Below are 19,731 nucleotides of genomic sequence, written 5' to 3' on the forward strand. Positions count from 1 at the left end.
AGCAAGTGGTTGTAGGGAAGTGCCACAGCCTCAGTTTTTATTAACTATTGGGTAAAGTCTTCGCTGGGTCAGCAAAATCGTTAGCTGGTCTGTAAAACTACCTGACGGCAAGGATTCTGCCGTCATATAGAAATAGAAATGAATCCCCTTGCTCAGTAAATTTCGCTTTTTCATTAAGCCCCACCCTCTGAGTCAGGAAGGTCAAGCTACGTCACTGGCTGTTTCTGTGTTACCGTGCTGTTTGGAAACCAAATACAGATTAGTAAGATAAAATTTTCATTAAACTCGGAAAACATGTCGATGAAACAATAAAGAACAAACTGAGAAGATTGAAGTGATAAAATGCACCATGACTCACTCTTTGAGATCAACAAACCCATGTTATCTCATCTTGAAAATAATAAAACTTGGTTGACCAGAGAATCTTAATGTCATCAAAATAAACATATCGATGTTTTGTAGTTGGCTAGACAGTTCTACTTGAATTGTTCCGGGATGTGTTCGAAAAGGCCTAGTTCGCATTCGCGTGTCTTGCTCTTTAGCCTCGTGCTCTGCTACCCCTTACACAGATAATGCAATCACAACTTAAAGGGAATACATGTAATCATAACATGATAATTTATGTTAAATTATTCAAATATTATACTTCCGTGCTTACTTTCACAAAAAGTCATAAATTGCGATGACATAAACGGGAAAGGCACAAATAGGGACTAGCGAAAAACTTCACATTTTTTTCTTCTGATGACTTGGACAATCAGTATAATAGTGTCAAACTTTCCCACATATTTTTCTCTACTAAATCTATGCGTTGCCAGTACAAATTGTTCCAGAGAAGCATTTCAAATGAGGTAGCCAATATAATGTCTTCCGGCATCTTGCTATCACTCTGTCTTCCGGACTCATGCTTCGTCAATCAAGCTGTATATTCAATTACCAGAAAATCTTACTTGTGAATTAGTTAGAAAAGGTACTGTCAGAATAGGCTCTTTACTCCCACAAGAATGAAAAGGTCACCGACGATGAGGGTCGCGCCCAGAATGACTATACGCTGAAACACCTATATCCTGGTTGGTTGATGACGCAATGTACTTGGTACGGAACGCGTTGTAGTTAGATTAGTTTACTCTTAAGAGAAATTTTCGAAAAATGTTGTTGCTATTATATCCTAACTGTGATAAATGCAGTTAGCTTCAACCCTATAATTTACGTATAAGCGCAAGGATCTTGTAAATAGACAAACCTGATATGCATTCTTCTGGCTTATATCCTTAATCTCTGATGATGGAATTTTCCTGTGAAAATACAAATGTGTTAAACCCTAAACATCCGTTCATATGGGATCATTATTGAATGGACATTCTGGGACCGGTTATTTAAAAATGAAGGGGAGAGTTCTGCAATGTTCAACTTGCGTTGTTGATCACATCACTTTGAACAAACTTTGAAATAGAGTCATTGTGTTGTTTAAAGACTGGCACTGCATCCATGAAGTTTCTGGGACCGATTTTTTTCTGGGACCAACATTTTTCTGGAATCGATTTTTTTCTGGGAGGTGGAAGTATTCCTTTGCCTCCAGGAAGTTTCGTAGTAAAAACAGCATCGTGGTGAATCACAACCGGGAAAACAACTTTAAATTTATTGCAATTTTCAAAATCAGAAAATGCACTTACTTTGCGACACGATTGCCCAAGCATGACAAAAGTATCTGACGGATGACCTTTGACTGCAAAAAAGATTTGACCTTTAACCTCAGAAAAGCAAATATGACCGATGGAGTAAAATTGAATAAAACTTGAATCCGCTGCCAATTAAAGAAATTGCCATAAATTGGATTAAAATCGCAAGAAATACTATACATTCTTATATCATACAAGTTTTTGAGATCAAACAATACCTGAATCTCAGAAGGTGGTTTCATTCTTGGATCCACAAAAACGTCAACATTTGGATTGATTGCGGTCACTGTGAAAAATGGAGAATCGGTAAAATATTTGCTAAGATCTATTTCTAAATGACAAAGACAACAGTAACCAAAGTCAAGCTTCAAAAATTCACAATCAATAAAACAAAACCTCCACAAGGGGTCCTCATGAAAATTTTAATAAGACATTTTTAGAGCAAAATATTATATCAAATATAAATATGGTAAGTCTTAATCAAAACACCAACCAGCTTTGGACAAATGAGCCCTCAGTTTTCGTATTTCCGCCATAGCTTTGTATCTCAGTCCATTCTCCTGGCAAAATTTTTCACTACAGCCAGCGAATTCGCAGGCACCAACCGCTCGTAACAGTACCATCATGTCTCCCAGTAAAGATTTCTCTCCCTGGGAAAACATCATTCAAAGTTTTAGGGCTGCCACAGGTTGCAGCATTTCATAACGTAGATATAGACAGAGTCAAGAAAAACTGTCAGCTCTGTCAAATGTCGAAAAAAAGGTAACGAACTTAGATATCAATGAATTGTGTTATTTAATTGTGGACGGAAGCCTCCCCATTCGAAGAAACCATCAAACATACCGAGAACTCGGAATGTTTTGAATAGCAGACGCTATTAGAGGAACAGTTGATCGCTTGCCAGGCCTCCTTGTTCAGTAATCAGCCTCTTCATTCGATTTCTCTTTCATTGTAGCATTTTTGTCGAATTTTGTAAGTGGCAAGTAATTGGCCTATAGGTCGTTTTTTGTTTAATGTAATATTTTGTAATTGATAGAAAAATAACTGTCGTCGCACGACAGTCGACTTAAGAATGTTTGATGAAAATCAAACAATCTTGTTTAAAACACCAAAACACGGCCTTATTTTTATTCCATTGATGAAGAAAGGGAAGTTTGGCTTATTGGATGGCGAGGCTGGAGAAAGTATATGCGCATTTCTTGACTCTGGATACAAAAAGATAGAGAAAATTAAGCATAACTGTTGCATAATCTTCATAGAGCAAACTCAAGTCTCCTAGAAGATTCAATTTTTTATCCAAAAACCATTGATATGTTCTGTGTTGTTTTGAATCGTCCTTTGATAGTGGCACACCTCTAAATGTTTTATGTGTAGCATTGAACTTATGGGGAAGGAAGGCAATTTTTATTATAGGATAAAGGACTGGTCTTAAAATTTTCCTCACGGATAAGCCTACTACCACGCTACATAGAGTACCGGAGTGCGACATCATCAAAACTCTAAAAACTATCCAAAGGCCAGGATTAATAAAAAAGATTCAAAAATAAATTGAATGAACCAAATTGATTGAATGACTGGTGGAACCAAAAAAACTATTTGCTACATACCGTTCCCGCCCATTTCCTTCTTGCTTGAGTTAGCAGTGACCTTTTCTTTTTCATTGCATCTTCCTAAAGAGTATCTGACTTATAAGTACCAAATTTACGCCACAGTGCCACAAAACCATAAAATACATTTCTCGAAATTCAATTCAATTGGCGAAATGCGCTTGTAGCTGAAGAAAATACTAACAAATCTATAACCTACAGAGAAAACCTTTTTAGTTTAGCTAATAAGTAAAAGAAGAGGACTGCAAGTTTAGGCAGGTAAAGCCTTTTTAATGTATTGCCAGTAACAGGCTTTCAAGATCAAAAAAGTAAATATTATCGCAGCTATTAAACACTATAAGAGGTGCTAGCATACTTACGTCATTTGCAATGAGATTTTCATCAATTTTGACATCATCTGTGAATATTTCCTGATATAAAAGACAAAAAAACCACAAAAATGACTACATGATTTCAAAAGTTTTGACAGAAAGACAGTTGTAAATGGATTTCACTGAAGATCTTTCAGAACTGTCAAAGAAGGGAAAGCTGTCAGATGTCGATTTGCAAGTTATGTCACAGTAGAAAAGAGGAAAACCCGTTGAAATTCAGTGACAGATAATTATGGCAGGGAATGCATTATGTTAGTTTTGCTGCTTTATCGATTATCCGGAGTTTTTGGACATTGTTATTCAAATTAAACGAAAAACTAGACGACATAAAACGTTTGTTTTTGTTTTTACAGTCGTTCTTACTCCTGGAGACACAACTTGAGTTTGCTGCAGACAATATGCACTGGAAACTCCTTTCTTACATTTGGTGTACATTAGTGATATTTTACGACTTAGAAATCACTAGGGGCGTCGGAGCTAGGGGGCACGTACCTCCGACTTTTGGAAGAAACCCCCTTACTAAGACTCTCTAGAACTTTTTGAAACATGCCCATTTTTGTTAGACATAGTGCCCTCTTCAAATTTGAAATGCGTCTGACGTCCCTGAATATCACTACAACGGAATCTTCACACTATTGAATTGTGTACTTGAATTCACAGTATTTCTCTGAACCAGTACAAAAATCATGTGGAAACAGCACAGTGTGTTATAATAAGATACTTATGAGTATTATAGAGCCGGGATAATGCAAAAAGAGGACCGAGATACGGTATTATTGGTAAGAGAAAACTTGTATTGGTTTCAAGAAGCAAGGTGTACACCTACCTTAACTGTCAGTGCCGCTACGATAATAATTATATACTGCAAGCAGTTCTCCTGGTGTGCAAGCAATATCATTTTTGCATATCTAGGGGCAATTGGAAGTTGTGCCATTGTTTTACCAAGAGCAGTTACTGTGGTATTATAGTCCCCTGAAAAAAAAGGTCAAGTCTTACATGTGTACATAAATTCAAAAGGATCCAAACTGATTCAGGGACACAAAACTAAGCTGCATAAAGTTGAGTGTTGAAAGATGAATAAAATTTAATGTAAAGTTAAATGTATCTATTACTTCCAGGCCTTTACAAAAAGCAGCAATTGATAATAAAATTTGTGCTTGAAATTTAGTGTATTTTGGGTTGTAATTAACTACTTAATATTTCAGTTTTCGATTGTAGAAAAAGTAACCTATTTCTTTTGCTAGTTAATCAATTTTTTAGTTATTTAAATGAAGGGCCCTTTGCAAATCATAGCCTGCTAAAGAGCTACCTTCCTTGAGAAATATTTCAGATCATAATAATAATAATAATCATTACTGCACACTGAACACCGTAATAAACATGCAGTATACTTTATTACTGGACAGACTGCATTTAGAGTTGAATTGTACGTTGAAAACAAGATATAAACTACCATAAAACGTGTTTTATTGCACATCACTGTTTTCCTAAACAAATACTTGATTGACCTTATTGTAGGAAAAAATCAATGCAGGAAAAAATCAATATGGGATTAGTTTATTTTTCTTGCAGACAAGTTCCAAAGAGCGATCACCTCAAGGTGTTTACTAACTTCTGTGGACGTGAATAAAACATTTATCATTATTAAAATTAACCTGCCTTTTTTCACTTTCTTTTCTTCTAAGGCACCTAGATCAAGCAGATGTTTTTCAGCTGCCTAAAACAGCGATAAAAACAGCGCGGTTAGAATGATTCCGAGAATAGCAAATCTGGAATGTCAGAAGAATTTGACAACAAGTCACACTGACATACAATCCTTGCTAAAAATAGCAAGAGCACAACAATATTCACGTTCAAACGTTGACAGCCTAGGAGTAAAGTTACATCTCCAAGTCATTATAGTCTCCCCCTCCCTCCGTAACACGTTTATTCCTTTATTCGAAGCGTTTATGCGGGCAATCCTAGTTAGATTGTCACCAATTACAATAAAGTATTGATATATTTATCAAAATTTTAAAGAGGGGTGAGGGGGCATTTTGTCTAGATTTGTGAATGCTTGTGTATTCGACAAGGATTGTAGTCTTGAATGCATTAACATACGATAAACCGAGCGTGAATCGAAACTAAGGTCACCAGTTCAAGGAGAACAAAAAAACCCTTAGAAGTGTTCCCTGACGTATAAAACTAATAATAAGAGCCCATCTTGCTACATTCAAACTTCTTCTGAGGGCCTATTTACATGGAGGCGGGCAGTTTAGAAACAAGCGTAATTTTAAGGAACCACTTTCATAAAATTTTTTTTTTATAAGAAATTGAGGCTCAAAATGGATAAAATTCAAGGAAAAAAACTAGACTCGAACTTCATTGGCAGTGTGAATTCTGATCTATATCATTTTTTAAGCAAACAAGAAAAGACAGCAAAATTCATGCAAATAGTTGAAGAATATTCATTAAGATCTAATTGTGTCAGTATGTTTTGCTTACTACCATATTTTCGTCATCAAAAAATACAGTAACAAAGATCTGAACTCACTTTTTGGGAATAAAAAATCATAGATTTACAAAAATATTGAGGCACAGTTAACGAGCCTAAAATACAGAAAATGTCTATTTCTACAATAGTTTTATTTTTTTTTGGTAACTGGCTCTCTACCATGGGATAGAGTAGGTAAACAGTAGTTCCTTTTAGTATAACAAAATTACCGTATATCCGCTTATCTACCCACTAATCACTACAGTCATTTAAAAAAGTTTGATCCTAACCTTGACATAAAGTCGTTGGCAGTGACATTTTGCTTATACGCTTAACTGTTCGATTCAAGCTTGGTTTTAATATAATTATAGTCAGTTATGGCATATTACGTACCATTAAAATACACCACACAATCATATTCTCAAACTTTTCAATTGAACTGCATCAAATGCATAAAACTTGCTATAACAGTGATAACAGTAATCCGTTCGCAAATTTCCAATCTTTAATTAGCGATAGTTCATCCAATTTTTGACACATTAAACCAAGTTTGCATCATTAGCAGTATTTCATGGCGTTCTTTTAGGCTATGTGGTCAAAAATAAAAAAAATTTAAAAATAGAATTTAATGACGTCATACGTTAGAACTTTATTCATATGCAGTCAAAAGATACACACCTTCCACGTTTCTGATTCAGGAGCAGTCGGAAAAGGAAAGTTGTGAACTTTTTCTATTCCCATATTCTGTAATGAAAATACAAGTTAGACAGGTTTTTGTACGGAAAAAATTGAAAGTACTGGCTTTCGTGAAAAAATAGTAATTAAAATTCCCATCAATGAGTTATAGGTGGAGTAGCAATCGGGTGAAAATCAAGAATAATGCTTCAGTAGCTTCACTGGCAAAGTAGGTTTCAAAGACTCTAAAATTGAATCAAAGATTTAGAAGTGCCTTGAACCACTATAAACTTTATACAAATCAGAAAACCTAGCCATACTCGAAAACTCAGTTATATCACATTTACAAGCAGATTGCTATACAAATTCCATGAAACCAAGTGGGTTTGTGATCACCTAGAGCCTCTGAATGGTTTTCAGCCAAGCAATACGTCATATTGACAACAAAGTTGTCAAGCACGTAGCTAATATTGAATTGACTTGTTCTTGAAGTCTAAATACACTGATACACTCGTTTAAAAAGCCAACACAGAAAACAAAAGAAATCCTACACAACCAAAAGAAAAAGAGACTTATAGCTTTATGAAACTACTTTTGGCTACTAATTTAATGTATACTGGTTATACTGATTATAATATTCGTAAGAATGTACAATAATAAAACTATATTTTATACTACATTATGCTGCACAAAATATGCTGTTTATGACATCGTTTTTAAGATACAGAATAAGGGGGTACTTTTTATTACACCGTGGAGACGTTTTTTCAAGGGGAAGTGATGTTCAGCTTTACACCTGTAGGGTAAGATCAATAAAATATATCGTATATCATGTGCTATAAATAAAATGCCACATATAATACTGTATGTTGCAAATCACCTTCATGAGTAGCAGCAGCTCGTCTGCAGGTCTCCTGCAAATTTCTGCTTGCGAATAGTCATCGAATTCATGTTGAAATACTGCTGAAGAATACAGCCTAAAATTGAAAATAATGCAAAAATGCATTCTGATATCAGCAAGGGGGATACGAGAAAATGTATGTAATATCCATTAACAGGAATGAAGCTTACGACACCTGACCTGACTGAAAATTTTGGCATTGCTTTTGAAAAGTGAATTGGATCCAGAAATGGTAGTATTTGGAAAAATAAATGAAATTACAAAAAAAATAAGTTATTTTGCGTTCCAAAGCTGGGAATACCTGTAACAGTGACCAGGCTCTACGCGGCCAGCCCGTCCTGCTCTTTGATTGGCTGATGCTTTTGAAGCCCATGTGATTCTGAAAGAACAGTTCGTACTCAATGTTTAATCTTAGATTCTGGTACTTGCTTAAAACTAAGTAGATGTTATGTCTCGATATAAAAAATGACAACAATATTTAAAATTTGTATACATTCCAAAAGGGCTAAATAATTTATTGGGATTAAAAGATTGTTATTGAATAGAATGTCAATGTTATGATAATTCAGTTTAAGTACCAGTTAAGCAATGACAATCCAGATAGAAAACTTAGAAACAAGACGCTTTTTCGACGTTCCTAAGGACGAAATTCCAATGCAAGGGAGGTGAATATTTATATGAGTATTATAAAACAGATGATAACAAGGAGCAATGAATTATTTACAAATACGACACACTCAGGCCATAGACTGTACCAGCATTCAAATTCCTTAGTCTTTATGTTACTTGCAATGGAATGAACTGATGTCAAGCTATCTATCGCCAAATGAAAAATAGGTAGATGGGGTGAAGCATTCAATGTAGTCCCCCAAAACGCTTTATGAATCCTCGAAATTTTCTTAACCTAGCTATGATTTCTTCCTTTTCATATTTTAATCACTGCCTTTAAGTCTAAGAAAATCAAACAAGATTGTACTTCAGCCAAAGCTATTTTAGAAGGAGGCCTCCAAGCAGTTTTCTTTTGTTCTTTTTTGCAAATTGTTTTATTTTCAATGCCTGCCACATTCACTCTTATTTTTTTCAATTCGTTCTCTTTGCTGAAAACTATATTTTGTACAAAGAGAAAAAGAATAATCTTTAGCTTTTTCATTGTGGCTGGCTATGGGCAGATCCATGGGATATCTTGAATAAAAAAAATGATAAAAGACTAAATTCAAGGTAAATGTTACGATGAAATGACGTTTGATAGATTAACTTCTCAAAATTTATTTTGCACTAAATGTTTACATGATACTAAAGCTTGACAAAAACCAGAATCAAAGATTTGAAACATAGGATGTTAAAGCACTAGTACACGTTGTATGCACCCGTCCTTTGAAAACTTGGTCTTTTAAGTCTTAACTTTGGACAAAATGTAACTTACCTGAACGATGAGACACCCGTCAATTTGTCATATAATCTTGTTTTCACCTTTAAAATAAGAGTTGCACAGGGTGTAAGCATATGAATTTCACAGCAAACAACAAATTTGATACTGTGCTCTATGTATGAGCTGTTTTGAGCCTGCAGCATACAGACATAAAGGTTAATATATATTCAATGCACCCACGTAAGAAGGGAACTGGGACTTTTACTTCTAACAGAAAAATCAATAGATACATGGTCACGATTGGGTGCCAATGCAAATAATGGGTTTGTAAAGAAGGGGTGCTTCTAAGTTAGTTTCCTGTAATTTCAAGCTTCATTTCACGCGGCATTCATATCAAGTGTGATGCAAAAATTCTGATTTGTTGCTAAGCTAGAATTTTTGGCGATTAATGTGAATGAGGATTTGATCTGACGAAAAATGAAGATTTGCCTCCAGTACTCATAGCATTATTTTATAGACGCTAAGTAACTGCAACTGTAATAGAGAAAGGGGTATAGGACAGAGATTTGAAAATCATACTAAATAAAGATCGAAACAGAAAGGCCAGACTCTTTCATGGATATGAGATCAAGGCTAGATGAGCAAGAAAGAATAACAGAGGTGACAAATACCAAATTTTGTAAGGATTGCAGTACAAGTAAGACTGCTTGTTGCATGATAAGTCGAATTAGGCAAAAACTCAATTCTCTAACCTTTCCACAGTCAACAACGTATTTAATTCCAGGAATTGTTAAGGAAGTTTCCGCAACATTTGTTGAGATAACGCAAAGTCTAGAGCCTTCTGGACATGGTTCGAAAACCTAGAGTGACAACGATAGCTCAAAAATAATTATTTCTGAAGCAGGTAAAAGGAAAGATTGGCTACAATTAACGAGACAATTTGTAAAAAGACTTAATTCTCATTATAACCAAGGGAAAAACTGTTCTTTCGAAATAGCCATAAATTCATTCCAATCCGAAAAATATAAAAAGGGAATTAAAAAAGACATTATTTTAAGTTTTATTGATTAGCATACAAATATATTGGTCAAACAAAAGGAAGGAAGTTCGATTTTTTTATTCAGATAAAACAATAAGTATTTAGATAAAATATCTTTAAATATTTCTTTGTTGGATACTCAAAAAAATATATTTTCTTGTAGAACGCAATGGTGAAAGTTTCAATGGCTAGAGTTCTCTCACACAAATAGTGGAAGGAGTTTGGGTTGATCTGCGCAGAACCACTAGATATTACATTTACCCTTGAGCAATTCACAATTTGCATCTCTAGCATGATTAGGCAGCAGCATTGATTACAAAGTAGTGCAATATACAATAGCCCCGTTCATTTCCAGGCAAACAACAAAAACCTAGAATAACAGTTTTATTACCTTGGCCTGTTTTTCGTTCGATAACAGTGAGAAAAGAGGAAGAACATGAAGAGGTAAACTTGAATCAATTTCTTTATCATAGGCATCATCCTCCTGAAATCAGATGAGAACAGTGTGAAAAATGCTTAAACTAGAAAAACCATAGATTATTATCAACAAATATATAACATGAATGATCGCAGGACAATAATATTAATTCTTTTATCAATTTCAGGGAGTCAACAAAATGCATACAGTCTTAGACACCATTGTTGAGACAAACGCCTTATCACACCTAGAGAAACATTCGCATATATAACAACATGTTACCCCCCTTTTCCACTATTCATTCCAGGCTGGGAAGTACGTATGTGATAGTCAAAAAGTCAATATTTATAACAGGGGAGGGGGCGAGGTTGATAAATCTTAGTATCATGTGTCCAGGTTATAAGGAAAACCTAACAACAATTAAACATTAATTTTCAAAGAGCCAGGAGCGTAATATCGTATAAGAGAATAATTTAACTCAACAACGCAATGAAAAGTATCTTTGTTCTCATATTTGAAAGATTATCTAAACTTGAAGGATGATATCAATAGAATCGATAAAAAATTAATAGTTATCAATAGTTATTGACCGAAAATCTATAGATAAGACATGGCAGTTTCATGATTTTATTAATTGATTCCAAATTTACTCCTTTTGTATAGAATCACAGTCACTAGAATTCACCTTTAATGGATTATCAGAGAATTCAGCGATCTGTCTTCTCATTAAGAAATGTCTAAAATTAATTACAAATAAAATCTTAATAACATTCCTTGTCTTAAATCTGGGCCAATTATCGTCTTTTTTTAAGAAACCAGCACTCACTGATTGATTTTCAAATAAGCTTTAGTGTTGGATGTTAGAATATTCTTTTCTCGAAAATCTAGTTAGCCTTGTAGCTCTTAACTGAAGGATTTAAACTTCCAAGGTTTGATAATGTGAGCCTTTATAATTGAGTCTCTTTTCGAATGATAATCTCGTTTTGGTTTCGGGTGACTTTGCTTTGTTCATGACCAAATGCATAAAATTTTTAGTCCATGATGAGTTTAAATATCCTTTAATATGCACAGAATGGTTAAATAACCTCGTGCCAACCACAAGTCTGTTTAGCGTCAGTATTGCACAAACATTTACCAAAAGAATTACCTCAAGCTCTGAATCGTCACTCGCACCATCTTGCTCGCCATCGTAATCTTCATAGAGACTATCGGTCGTCACAACTGGATAACTGGAAGTGAATACAAGACATTTACAAATAAATATTACAAAGTATCTTTAGGGTAGAAGCATTAGCCGTGGCACCAGGTCGACTCGACGGACTTTGCTTTGAATTAAAATGTCAAAAAGAAATGAGAAACACAAAGCTCTGCACCCCTCTACTGAAACAAAAATTGTGGCATAGAGTACTGATTGCATTCTAATACTTCGCCGCAGCATACAGGACTTCCACAGAAAAAATTAGTTAATTCCATAATTACAAACCATTTAGTACATGATTTATAAAGGTGGTTTCTGTGCATTTCTGTACATTATATTCTTTTACAAATGTCATTAGCTATCATTGAAATAGACACAATTATATAGGTAAATATGGCCTTCGTTAATGTAATTTGCAAGGAAGTGAGCGTAAGGAGACAGGAACGACAGCTATTGTTGTTGTTACTTGTAAGTGAGAGTGACAGGTAGCGGAATCCGCTACGAGGTCGTTTCAATATGACCTTAATGTTGCTTATACGATGCAGTTATACAATGATGATAGCATTTCCTTTAGAAACATACTTATCTAAGCTGAAGCCCTCGCTTTTACTTGCTTTATCGGCCTTTTTGTTTCTCTTTCTATCTTTTCCTTGAAACGTATGTGATTTCTTGGAAAAACCAGCACCAAAGGTCCTCTTTAACTTCCGGCACAGCGAATGAACCTCGTTTTGACCAGTGACGAAAACAAGAATACCACCAGATTTAAGAGTGCGATGAATTTTACAGACCTTTACAAAAATACAACAAATTATAGTGAGATCACTTGAGAATATTGAAACATTGTAAGAGTTATAGATTTTAAAAGTACTGCCATTAAACTCTCCAAATTCGAAAACCTAGCTTTACTCTAAAGCCATAATTCTCTGGATATGCCTTTTGCTGCCTACAAACAACTTAAAAATCTTTTACAGGGTGCATATAAATTTTATTTGTAACTGTGGTTTATTTTTATTTATTTAAAACATGGTATATCAAAGCTTGACATATTGTCAACAGGTTCATAGATATTTAAAAATCTTTTAATGGAATATAAATTTACATCTTTGTTGGAAGCTTTTTGAAAAAACGTATTTTCAAAAGCAAGGTATTTCCAAGCAAATGCATTTGCTCAAACAACAAACCCTAAAACACACAAAATCGCGAAAGCAAACATTGAAATTCATCAGATAAAAATAATATAAAAAGATGCAATCAAACCATTGCTTCAAATTCACTGCACGTTTCACGAAACTTTGTGAATATCTAAAAGCTGATAAAAAGCTGGGGCTTTCGAAATGCAAAAAATGGTTAACCTTTTTATAGGCCTCTGTGACGTAATCATCTGGTGTTTTCTTATTGAAGTGAATTGTAACGGGATACTGCCGCGAATCGATCTGCAATAAACGACCAAAAATGCAAGATATTCAAGCCTTAACGAAGATTATCATGTCTTATTACAATGATGAAGACGATAACAGTCTGCCAGTACAGTACAGTTTAAGATTAGGTCAACTTAAGCTAAATTCATACATATATATAATTCATTTTTATAAGCTAAATATATGCTTCATAAGCTTTACGCATCCCAGGATGCAATTCGTACTTTTCTTTCATACAACATAAATCCAAGCAAACCGCTTTGGAGCTAAGTGGCCTAAATAAATTCTTAGCAGATAACGTCGCCTATGTCAAAACATTGGGGAATCCTTGAATACCCGTTATGTAATTACCGCTTGAGTAAAAAATAAAGTCAGCCCTGCTACCTATTGGCAAAATGCTAGGCCTAGAACTAAAAATGTGGTTGCTGTATGAGTGATTTCAGCTGCTACATAAAACTAGGCCCAAAGCCAATACCATTTTCAGCTTTTTTAAGCCCTGATCTTTGCATAAAACTAGATAGGCAGTTAAAGAAACTAGATTGCAAAAAGGCCTATTATTTTTTTAAAAAATTAGGATGGAATACCATAAAAAATTTCGTCATACAAAGCAGTTTAAAGCTGGAATGCATTGACAAGTAAAGATACCTTCAAGACTGGAGGTGGCGATGGAAAGAGCCTCTTGTTATCCACAAAATCCTCAATTCGTAGAGTTGCAGACATGATGATCAACTTCATCGGGTTTCCTTTCTGCAAAAAAATATTGAAATTCAATTAGGTCAGATTAAAGTCTTGGTAAATGTGAACTAGAGTTAAATTGGTCAGAACACGGGGAAGGATATAGAGAAAACTTGTTCAATGTCTGTATCAATAGTCTAGCATTTGGGTTAAAATTTGATCAAACATCGTATCAAGTAAAAAGTTGGGTCGTTTACACACGATGTCAGGACATTATCAATTATGTTCTGCAATGTTGGGGGAATGTTTGGTTAGGGTAAAATATTCGGCCAAACATTTCATTATTCACAACTTTTTGGTTCAAATGTTAGGTCGTATTTACACATCCCTGAAATTGTTAGACGATGGCTTCTTTGTATCCTTTGAGCTATACGGCACCGATGTTGACCTTGATCAAATAGAACTAAAAAATCATAAACAGGTTCAAGATATTTAAATATTTTGGAAAAAAGGGTTACCTTATTCCTCAAAGGAACGACTCTTGATAAAAGACCAATTAAGATGTCAGTAAAAACACTTCTTTCATGGGCCTCGTCAATAATGATTACAGAATACTTCGTCAAGAGAAAGTCCTGCGAATAAGAAGGAAGTGCTTCATTAAATCGCAATATATAGAAACGGCTTTGTCGTTTCATATCTAGATTGAATAACAATTACAGGCTAAATGTTTTAATATCCGAAAGTAAAAGAAAATTAGTCACAATTAACATAAATGATACAAAGATGTGACTCAACTGATTCCATTTCTTTTAGAAGCACACCGTCTGTCATAAACTTTATCCTTGTTGTATCTACAAAAGTGAAAAACAATGAAATGTCAATGAAATGTCAGATAAGAGTGTTTTTAGTGTTGTGAATAATTCTCACCATAAATGGTACCTACAACTCTGGTCAAATGTTACCATATTGGAAAATTAAAGCCTTTTTGCTAATTAAACCATTTAACCTTTATCAATCATGCTAAATTTCAACACTAGGTGCTAAAAGACAAATTTTTTGGGGGGAGAGGACATTGATTTCGAAAGCAACAATTGATATGTAGAAAACAAAGTTTTGTCTCCCTTTGAATATTTGAATGCCGTCATTTCGAGGTTTTAAAGGCATTTTGGGGAGGATTGTGGCTTGACTAGAAAAAATCCTAGAAAAAATCAGCAGAAATAAACTGGTCAATACCACATTAATATTTAGGCAACAAACTTCTCTTTTTAACCAGACATTTCATATACTGAACCGATTTGAAACTACTTATTGCATAAAAGAGCTTTTCCGTTGATTCTAGTCAAAGCCCAGTGCTAGGTTACGATCCGTTTATATTGTAGCATTTCTAAACTGAAAAAAATATACAAAAAATACCTCTGACGTTTCCTTCGTATCTTATTTGGTATGAAACTATACTAAAAAAGAAATGCATCGTTATAATTCAACTTCATGATAACTAATGGAAGTATCTCAAATTTCTATAAGACCAGTCGGAGATCAAAGAGACAAAAACCTTCAAAAAATCAATTCAAGGAAAAACCCGATACTGTTCCCTTTCTAAGTTTCTGTTTGATCATCATGTAAATAGCCAACTGAAGCGATAACTTAACGATAAAAGGTCAACATATCTATCTTCTGTCATTCTAGCAAAACTAGAGATATTTGAAATGGATAATAATTTCTGCCACCCAACTTGGTTTCTGGCTGATTGATATTAGCAACTTTGAATAAACTAACCTCGAATTGAGGTTCATTTCCTTTGCAACTCTTTTTGACATGCTGATTGCAGCTACTCTTCTTGGTTCTGTTATCCCTATCATTCCTTCGTTTGGTCTGAAATTCAAATAAACACAACTTTATACCATAAGGTATTCAACATAGGCCAATTTTTCGCGTGGCTTTTGAGAATAACCCCAGTACACATTTTGGGTAGCATGACAGTAGAACGCAACACCAGACCTACAATGCGAGCTGATGTTACACTCACACCCTTTACAAGAAACAAAAACTGACGTTAATTACTCCAGCTTCTTGCGATATTAATTCCAATATTTGCCGTTTCTTAAGAATTTCTTAATTATAATCTCATTAACTTTAACATTCAGGGTCTATATCTAATTTTCATGCTAAGAAATTTTTCAATAAAAACTTGCTGGGGAGAGTTTTCACAGCTGAAAAATAAAGAAAATGGTCGACTTTGTTATTGTTTGCTCATGGCGTTGCTGTGAAGATATCTGCTTCCGTTCTAATGCTGTATTTAGAGGGGGGAGATTATTTTCATTCTCGGTGTCTAAACTTCTATTATTTTCAAGAAATTTCCGAGTTCCTGTCTATTTTTAAAAAAATTTCAATAGTTTTTTAATAATCTTTCTGCTTCGAGTACTGAAGTTTCTTAACTTTTTCCGATTGCCCAGTAATCGTTTCTTATAGAAAGGTTCTTGAAAGATGAGTGTACAATCAAACACATAAACACTGAAGTAGAAATAGAGAAGGAAACCTCAACCGCAGCTATCTCTCATTGTAGCTTTGGTTAGAGGTACGCTGTAAAAAGGAGCATACAGGGTAGAAAATGAATTCGATGCTGTTTCTGAAGAGAAGGGTTCATGGATCTATGATGCTTGTGACTAACTAAAATTCAATTGAATAATGTTTTATCATATTATTTCAAGGACTAACTTGAATCATATGTTTAAACTATGGTTAAATACAAAGATGGAATATTTATCTTTTGAAAAGAATCATTGAAGCAGTTCGAAAATCTTGGTACTTACTTGTGAGTTGAAAATCCTGCTTCATATAAGAACTGTGGAACTTGAGTTGTTTTCCCACTTCCTGTTTCACCACAAATGAGAACAATATTATTATCTTTTATTGTTTCCATTATTGACTGTTCTTCTCCCAAGATTGGAAGTAGAACCCTTGAAGCCTTAAAAAGAGAAAAAGGAGTTTAATTTTACATGAGTCTTTTCTTCATATCTCCCTTGTAGATAAGGGGTTACTTTAAAATAGCAATCAAGCCTATATGAGCTGTCATATATTTATGTCCAATATTTCTGCTTCTAAAATCTACTGTCAAAAATCCCAACTGTTTTGTTTTGTTTAAATAAAAGGATAACAATCCTAATAACAAAATCCAAAATTACCTCATCCCTTCATAATTCATATTGTTCATAAAAAATATAGCAATTATCTTAATGAACCCAATCTGTTATAAAGTGCTTGCATCCACACATTGGTGAGTAAACAGGCATTTAAAAATTGAAACTCTTATCACGTTTAATGCATAGTGACATTATCAGGTAACCGGCAGTGTAGGTGTATGTCTGTTCATTAAATATGTTTCAGGCAAAAGGTAACAGAAGGTAATAATTATTTGATCAAAGGTAACACAATAATATGGACAAAAAAGCAGTAAAAAACAATACCTGCACTTCTGGTGTCCTGTCCAATTCTACGTACACAGCTGGCTCACTAACTGGCCTTTCTTGAATTTGTGTAGCTTCTGTTGTTTTTGTTGGGTCATTTTTGTTGCTAGATTCTACCTTTTTGGCCCCTTTCCCTTCAAGCTCCATAGTAGCTTCTTGCGCATTTTTATCTTCTTCTTTTATTTTCAATAAAAGAAAAAAGATTTAATCACAAAGCTTTAATTTTTCAAGACATTGACACATGTAGATATTCTCTTATTAGCAAAGGTGGGTGCCAGTTTATTCAGAAAGATGCTTGACAAGTGTGGAACCCTCTTTGTTTCTACATGACAATAACTTTTTTGTGACTTTGGGCAATTAGGGGGAATTCAAAAGTGCTACAATTAAATATAGTGCTACTTTTTCCACACAGTTCTTACTACAGATAAGTACAAGAAAAGTTAGCGAAGTAAAAAATATCAAGTTAACAAAAACAAAGTTAACAAAAAGACTCTTATATATTATTTTGTAATATTTTTGTTTACTGCAAAAGTAATGTCAAAAAATTAACACAAAAGGCAACGCATATTGATAGCTCAAATCATTCATTATGAGATTTAACCTTTGATGTATAAAACAGGATGGTTCAAATTTGCTACTCAGAGATTCAGATAATATAGTCAAGTGACTGTTCCTTGATTAGATTTAGACACTTACCAGGCACTTTGGTGAGACCTTTACCTTCCTCTGGCAGATTGGTAAACTCTTGAGCTTTTTCAAGCTCATTTTGGATAACTTTACTTCCTTCCTCATCAAGATTGTCCTCTTCCTTACCTGATTCTTCACTTTCATCATCGGATGACTCGTCACTAGAATCATCTAAATTGTCATCAACCACAATGTCAACCTTTTCCTTCTTTGAATGAACTGCTTCATTCAGCTTTTTAATTTTTCTTAGTCTTTTGCCTCTTTTTTTGCCACTGACTAGTGCATTTTTAATATCTTGTTCTGAAGGCATAGCTTGTTGTGTGTTCAGATTGACTTGCTTATCAATTAAATTTGTCTGCCCTATTCTTGAGACAGATTGGTACATTGCAAGCTCTTTGTCGGATACTTGATATTGAGACAATGAGTTTAGAACTTCTGACCTCTAGCAAAAAAGAGCAGAAATCTTTGTGAAAAATTATGATGTCCCTCAGAAATCTTTTTCAAAAATTGAACTAATTGGGTTACTCTTTAGTGCCTAATGAAACAAGGTCAGAATGAGCAGGGGGTTTCAATTTTTCTGAAAATCAAAATGCCTAGAGAAGTGCTTAAAGGCAGGGCTGTAAATTTGGGGGACAACATTGGAAATCTTAACACATAAAAAATATTTCTAGAATTCCTGCTATTACTAGCAGGAAAAATAGAGGATTTACACATCAAAATAGGCTAGCCATCAGAGAAGACAGGGGTTTTACACATCAAGACTTTGATAAGTAATGAAGTCGTGGAAATATTATCCTATAATGAAGCCAACTTGTTGCAAACTACTAAGGATGGTATTACGATTAGATACAAGAGAAACTCACACAAGAATCTAATTTTGCCTTTCCTTCTCCAAATACAAACAGAATTTCTTCCAATTTTGAAATTTTTTTTTTAAAATTGAATAGCTACATAGATTAGTTTTGTGCCATACGCCAAAGTCCATCTCATTATCCTGAGGATCAAAAAAGGTCCAGTCTCACGTAAGTATGCCGTCGTAAGTATGATCTCAGACAAAACCTAGCCGGTTTGAACGCTAGTATCATCATCAGGGCACTTTTTCAAGTATCGTTGCAACAGGGGATGAAATATATAGAGGATACATTTTTGGCAAACTTACCCTTGCTCTCTTCTTTCTTTTCTCGAGAACTTTTTCAATCTGCTTCATTTTTCTTTTGGACAAATGTTTGACATCCTTCGCCTTATCTGTGTTTTTCCTCTTAGGAATTTTCTCTTTTGGAACGATCAACGCATTAGGCTCAGCAACACTACAATATTCGTCACCATCAGTTCCTTCAACAATGTTATCAGCAGTGATCGCCTGTTTACTAAGATTTTTTGAAATTTCATTGGTCGATGAAATGTGTTTATTTCGTGCTGCATAATTGTATCTCTTCACCTTACCCATTTCGTTAAAACCATACACACTGGGGCTTCGTTGCTGATTTAGGCCTTCTAAAATGTTTACACGTGCAGGGCAAATGAATTGAATGAGTCTCCTTCTCATGTTAAAAAAGTGAGTGGTATCTCTGACGTCATAAAGTATGTTTCTAATATCTCTTTGGTAAAAACTGGCTATTTTCGAAAATGAACCTTATTTCACTTTACTTTCCACAAGTATCAGAAGCGTATTTACAACTCAAATATTGGGGGGGGGGGGTGTCAAAAAATTGCTATGCGAATTTTCGCTATAAAATTTGTACCTGGGGGGGGGGGGG

The 19,731-nt window shown here is 34.5% G+C and overlaps 1 protein-coding gene across 2 annotated transcripts in view; it reads right to left on the reverse strand.

Annotated features, from left to right (window-relative positions):
* The window catches only part of LOC135683964 (putative ATP-dependent RNA helicase DHX37), a 29,791-nt gene extending 10,143 nt beyond the window's left edge, over positions 1-19,648 (reverse strand). Inside the window, exons 1-26 of one of the 2 annotated variants that reach the window (XM_065199381.2) lie at positions 19,134-19,648; positions 17,984-18,416; positions 17,288-17,460; positions 16,634-16,788; positions 15,600-15,695; positions 15,237-15,277; positions 14,619-14,674; positions 14,342-14,455; positions 13,794-13,895; positions 13,083-13,163; positions 12,313-12,518; positions 11,680-11,761; positions 10,506-10,598; positions 9,828-9,935; positions 9,130-9,176; positions 8,008-8,085; positions 7,686-7,782; positions 6,809-6,874; positions 5,317-5,374; positions 4,484-4,629; positions 3,646-3,696; positions 3,287-3,349; positions 2,173-2,329; positions 1,898-1,965; positions 1,674-1,726; positions 1,244-1,295 (exon numbers count right to left, since the gene is read on the reverse strand). In XM_065199381.2, the coding sequence (XP_065055453.2) occupies positions 1,244-1,295; positions 1,674-1,726; positions 1,898-1,965; positions 2,173-2,329; positions 3,287-3,349; positions 3,646-3,696; positions 4,484-4,629; positions 5,317-5,374; positions 6,809-6,874; positions 7,686-7,782; positions 8,008-8,085; positions 9,130-9,176; positions 9,828-9,935; positions 10,506-10,598; positions 11,680-11,761; positions 12,313-12,518; positions 13,083-13,163; positions 13,794-13,895; positions 14,342-14,455; positions 14,619-14,674; positions 15,237-15,277; positions 15,600-15,695; positions 16,634-16,788; positions 17,288-17,460; positions 17,984-18,416; positions 19,134-19,520 (3,063 nt within the window). In that variant the 5' untranslated portion in view covers positions 19,521-19,648. Of the gene's footprint in view, positions 1-1,243; positions 1,296-1,673; positions 1,727-1,897; positions 1,966-2,172; positions 2,330-3,286; positions 3,350-3,645; positions 3,697-4,483; positions 4,630-5,316; positions 5,375-6,808; positions 6,875-7,685; positions 7,783-8,007; positions 8,086-9,129; positions 9,177-9,827; positions 9,936-10,505; positions 10,599-11,679; positions 11,762-12,312; positions 12,519-13,082; positions 13,164-13,793; positions 13,896-14,341; positions 14,456-14,618; positions 14,675-15,236; positions 15,278-15,599; positions 15,696-16,633; positions 16,789-17,287; positions 17,464-17,983; positions 18,417-19,133 lie in introns of both variants that reach the window. The other variant, XM_089109473.1, reaches the window with a different exon arrangement.
* Positions 19,649-19,731: the final 83 nt, after the last annotated feature.

Source organism: Rhopilema esculentum, chromosome 7, assembly GCF_057945365.1.
Source record: "Rhopilema esculentum isolate cy_ngs chromosome 7, ASM5794536v1, whole genome shotgun sequence".
Classification (NCBI taxonomy): Eukaryota; Metazoa; Cnidaria; class Scyphozoa; order Rhizostomeae; family Rhizostomatidae; genus Rhopilema; species Rhopilema esculentum.